Source organism: Salvelinus sp. IW2-2015, unplaced genomic scaffold (assembly GCF_002910315.2).
Source record: "Salvelinus sp. IW2-2015 unplaced genomic scaffold, ASM291031v2 Un_scaffold1536, whole genome shotgun sequence".
Lineage (NCBI taxonomy): Eukaryota > Metazoa > Chordata > Actinopteri > Salmoniformes > Salmonidae > Salvelinus > Salvelinus sp. IW2-2015.
Genome location: NW_019942971.1, coordinates 139,603 through 145,127, shown reverse-complemented (window position 1 = coordinate 145,127; position 5,525 = coordinate 139,603). Strand labels below are relative to the sequence as shown.

General features: G+C 46.0%; 1 protein-coding gene across 1 annotated transcript; it reads right to left on the bottom strand.

Moving 5' to 3' along the window:
• Nucleotides 1-429: 429 nt before the first annotated feature.
• Nucleotides 430-4,979, bottom strand: angptl6 (angiopoietin-like 6). Its single transcript, XM_070439284.1, has 5 exons — nt 4,478-4,979; nt 4,194-4,335; nt 1,845-2,071; nt 1,207-1,477; nt 430-1,086 (listed from the first exon to the last, which is right to left on the bottom strand). The coding sequence occupies exons 1-5, from the start codon at nt 4,937-4,939 to the stop codon at nt 902-904; spliced, it is 1,287 nt and encodes a 428-aa protein (XP_070295385.1). The 5' UTR covers nt 4,940-4,979; the 3' UTR covers nt 430-901.
• Between the last annotated feature and the right edge of the window lie 546 nt (nt 4,980-5,525).

The following is a 5,525-nucleotide window of genomic DNA, read 5'->3' as shown; positions in this document are numbered from 1 at the left end:
TAAATAAACATAAGTATCAAAAGTAAATGCAATAGCTCAAATATACTTAAGTATCAAAAGTAAAAGTATAATAATTTCAAATTCCTTATATTAAGCAAACCTTTTTCCTTATATTAAGCACATTCTTTTATTTACCGATAGCCAGRGACACACTCCAACACTCACACATCATTTATAAACAAAGCATTTGTGTTTAGTGAGTCTGCCAGATCAGAGGCAGTAGAGATGACCAKGRATTTTCTCTTTATGTGCTTGAATTAGACCWTTTTCCTGTCCTGGTAGGCATTAAAAATGTAACGAGTACTTTTGGGTGTCAGGGAAAATGTATGGAGTAAAAAGTATATTMTTTTCTTCAAGAATGTAATAAAGTAAAAGTCATCAAAAATATAAATAGTAAAGTACAGATACCCCAAAAAACGACTTACGWAGTACTTTAAAGTATTTTTACTTAAGTACTTTACACCACTGCATCAAACCACAATRTCAGTTCTCATTAGTAAAAGAAACRTACTCCTACTTCACCTTGTGGTGTAATCTTCAAACATTGTTTTGCAATTTTTTATAAAATAAATACATTGCAGTTAGAAAACAATTCCACATGTTGTGTTGGCATGTCAGTCTAACGCTGTCTTATTAACATACCTGTTTAACATATAAGAACTTCATTAACATCCTTCCTTATCCATGAAGGAACCATAATATTGCCGTGATGCATGATTGACATGTGTATAACACAGGAGGCTGCTGAGGGGAGGACGGCTCATAATAATGGCTGGAACGGAGTGAATGGAATGGYATCAAACACATTTTAAACTATTCCACTCCAACCATTACCACGAGCCCGTCCTCCCCAATTAAGATGCCACCAACCTCCTGTGGTGTATATCTAACGGGAAGASGGTTAGGTGGGTTTGATCATCATGGTGACCGTCTTGAGGGAGTAGGAGCCGCCGTGGAACTCTGCCCAGTAAACCCCGTCCTGGTAGCGGCTGCGGTAGTGACCCCCTCGATACCACACGCCGTTTAAGTTGGAGTGGGCACACATGTGGTACCACCAGCCCCCCTTCTGGAAGTGGGCACAGTTCCCTAATGAGGAAATGGAGAGAGAAACCAACTCATCAAGCCAAACCTGGGTGCTCAAACAGGCAGCCATGAAAAGAGGCAGAAATGAAAAARGAGAGGGTAGTAGAGAGAGAGAGGATTCACCTGAATAAGCATCCTTATCCTTGTCCAGAGTTGTAAAGGCTTTGTTATTGTGCCAGGACATTGAGTCTCCGGCGTTGCCTTGGTATTCCCCCAGCCTCAGACGGTACCAGTCGCTCTCAGGCTCCAGGCGGAAGCTGTCGTACTCTGCAAACACCTGGCGGCCCTGCCAGTCCTCCATGGCCACCCGAAGCTTGTAGTGGGCCTGCTTGGTCAGCCAGTAGAGGTGCTCCAGACCCAGCCAGTACTCTCCATCCAGGTTCCCAAAGCCTTGCTGGGGTGRAGGGGTACAACAGATAGTTTAGGGTTAKGTTCACTGTAGCAATAGTTTTCATGACTTCTGTGGTGTTAAACCGTCCTCAACTGAAGTATACTCTTGAGTCTCTGAGCTGTAATACCAGCTGGGTTTTAGAGCCCACTGTGATGGTTGTCAATTACAGTAACTATACAGCTCRTGTTTCATGACATATAATCAGCTGAAATKAAAGGCAAACGGAGGAGGGGAAAGGATTATTGGTCTGCAGTGCACACACTCACTGTGTGTTTTGTATTGCAGTGGTAATAGCACACTGTCTGATGTCATAACAAGCTCTTGAGCGCTTCACTTTTAGTGGCTCACTGCACACTGGAGGTGAGAGCACCTTGTACTGCTCCCAGGTCCTGAAGAAGTTGACTGATCCRTCCTGTCTCCTCTGGATGACGGTCCAGCCTCCCTGGGCCTTGGTTTGTTCACACCAGGCCTGCAGAAGCCGGTTGGCGCTCTGTGGACGCAGCAGGTAGATCCCATTGGTGGTCTCGCCCGTGTCCAGCACATGCTGGCAGTCCCTCCAGGGTCCTGAGGGACAGAGATGGTGTAGGTATGTGGTTCACAAAGGCAGTTAGGATTTCGGGAAACATACCTGGGTTCAAATAGTCMTAATTGTGCTCGATTGAGCCTGCCTGTTGCAATGGAACTAATGGAAGTCCARAACGTCCAAACTCCATCCATCTGCCACTGGGCAGGCTCAACCAACTGCTGGAAATGAGGGAGTGAGACACGTAATGGAGAGAGGGGTCTGGAATTCTGTTTGTTTTAGAGCCAACAGGGTCACAGATACATGTTTTCTCGCTTTGCTTCAGCTTATCTCTTTACTGCCGAAGACATTCTTTCACCACACATGTTGAATGTCCTTTGTCAAACTGGGCAAAGATAAGACATAACACCGATGAACGGACACGAAAAGGCTAAGCATCACCTCTTCTCACACAAGTCCAGACAAAGGTTGTCATTACTGTAACCGTACACTATTCTATAAGCAAGTAATCTCCTTAGTCCCACTCATCAACACACACATAAGCTCTGGGTCTACTTGTAACATCGGGTGTGAAGTCTCCATGCTGCTGCTGCTGCTTCAGCTGCCACTGTGGGCGGAGCTCTGTCATAAGGTGGTGTCACACATCTGATTGCTCTGCTTGTAATTTGCACACATTCCATTGCGCACTGCGGAATGTGCAGTTGTGATGGGGGTGATCACTTGTAAGTTCTAAGGTTACATCAGCAAATGTCCTATAGAAGAGGCTGTGATTAGGGTGTGTGTTTGTTAGGGTGTGTGTAGTGTGTGTGCGTGAGCGTGTGCAGTGTGTGTGTCGGTGTGGTAGTGTGTGTGTGTGGTCGTGTGTGTGTGTGAGAGAGAGTGGTTTGTTGTATGTGTATGCTGGTAATATTAGGATTTTTTGTAGATTCTAATAATAATGTTTTATTTGGAATTTCATAGCCTATTCCTCTTTTAGAGGGAGGTGCTGACAAATTGTGATTAGAGGTGGTACGGAAAAGGTTGTGGATATAGCTCTTTTGTATGGTTAAGGTTTCTAAAAGAGATGTATATATGAGTGATTGTGTATTTATAAACAAATATTATGATGAATATGAATGTATATTTCAATCGTCAACTTTGTGTTGTGTGTTTGTGTGTGGTGTGTGTGGTGGGTGGTGTGTAATGTGGTGTTGGGTTGGTGTGTGTGGTGTGTTGTGTGTGTGTGTGTGTGTGTGTGTGTGTGTGTGTGTGTGTGTGGTGTTGTGTGTATGCGTGTGTGTGTTACTCTTAACAACGCCCCTTCTCTACTCTGACTGAGAACAGCTGGCAAGTTATTAGACAATTGTATTAGGTGCATTCCCAAGAGATAACAAAAGTCTATCAGAGGGTGCAGTGACTCCCGAGCTTTCTGCTAAGTGTCTTCTGGGAGTGGTAAGTAACAACTGACAAAATACTGACAACGTTTCATACACACCAAAAGCAATTGAAGGAGCCGAAAGAAAACAGCTTGTTTGTATGATTGTGTTGGTCAAGGTGACGAAAAACATATCGAAAAACCAATAAAATCTTGAAACAACATGCAGTGAACCAATTGAGATATGTCGATGTATTGACTGAAATCAAAACAAAAGGTGAGTTATAATGTGTGATGAACCGCGCGAGGCAGGGTGGGCCGGCGGAAGATACGATACACTGTTTACTGTGTCCTTACAAAGACAGGACCTTCATTCCTACAATAGACAGTGTTGGTCTAAGCTTTAAACGCCGTTGCAGTATGTAAAGCTCTGAGAGGTGCCAATGAGTTAACCGGGTCGGAGGACAGGGAAAGCTTATGAAGGGGGCGTCAGGTAGGGTGGGCGCCATGGTGGTGGGGAGCCACATTTTGTCCTGCAGGGGTTTCTCCCTACCTGTGGCTTGTAGTGGAAGGGGCCGCCCTGGTTCTCTGAACGATTCATTAGCCATCTCCTTGGACTGTGAGCTGTCATATCAGACGCCCACTGGAACTGGAACTCAGGGGTTCAAGGTCATCCCTGTCCATACAACACAAATAATATAAAGACATTGACAGACACATTGTGGGTAAAGTAGTATGTTATGGTACAACTTTAGCTTCATCGGGGTAGGGGTCAATAGCTTGAGGAAAGGCCAACTGAATAACGAACTGCAGTAGATTTATAATACAGAGCTCCCGCCTACTGTGAGGTGGGGTAAGTTTCTTTGGTGGTCTGGCACAGCTATCTCCACCGGGAGAGATGAGCTGACTCTGGTTGCTCATCATGGAGGTGAGGGCTCCATACTTCTTCTCCAGCTCCCTGTAACTARTGGAGATCTGCAGCATCTGGGATGTTGGTCCACCATGACCGAGCAACAGACAACGGGACAATCAGGGATGTATCAAGGTGCTACATGCCTGTAGTTATATGATTCTAACTTCCCCCTTATGAACACAGCTGTTCCCACAATGCTCTCTGTCTGATTACCTGTGCGGTGGCGTTGAGCAGTAGGTTCTCGACCCGCCTCTGTTCGACCACCTGGTCCTTCCTGTACATAACCTCRTGCAGCAGCTGGGCGTAGAGCTGGGCGATGCGGGAGTTCATGCTGCCGCTCTCTTTCCGTAGCGCCCGTACCTCCGTAACCAGGGCCCCCTCCTGCTCCAGCTGGCCCCTTAGCTTCTCCAGCTGTTCCTGCTGACGGCTCAACTCACCCCGCAGAGCCGTTACCTCTGAGTGGTTGGAGGCGCCGGTGGTGGACTCGGTGCTCACGCACAGCGCCCCCTTCAGTTTCTGCTGGGGAACGATAAAGGTGTAGGAGCAGCGGCCTGCTTTTAGCTCTGAGGAGCGGGACGGGCGCTTCTGGGWCTCTTCCTTCCRCCCCCCCACCTCAGGCATGACTAGGAGGAGCACCAGCAACAGAGACAGGCCAATAGTCAGCTGCTTCTCCATCTACCTGTTCAACTGCTCTTCTGTYCATGGAAATAAGCAGTGATAGAGATTCATTWGCAGATTCCCCCAATAAAASATGATACTCTATATCTAGAACATGTAGAGATGTATTCATTCAKTAAAACTAGCATTTGCCCATTTCAAACAACTATAATTGTACACCAACAAGTACATCACAGTCAGACACTGGCCACAAAGATGCAAMATTCCATACAGGCATTTTCAGTGGATAGCAGAGCATGTAAAAGTGCTACCACAATATCTAAGATGSAGCTCAGACTGTCTTTTAAGCCTTGAAAACCCACCAGATGTTCCCCTGGTAGGTGAAAGTACACGTAACCCTGTCTGCCTGGCTGGAGTTTATTAACAAGTCAACACTGGGGTGACGATGGTCAACAAAACCCAGTCAGAGTCAACTCACACTTCCATCCCATTGGTCAACACAATCCTTTCAGGGTCAACTCTGGCTACCACCATTGTCAACACCATAAACACCATTATCACCTCAACATTGACACAACACACTATATTTGCAGGGGTCACTACTCCTCAACCTCAGTGAAACACATTATTGGTAGCAACAAGT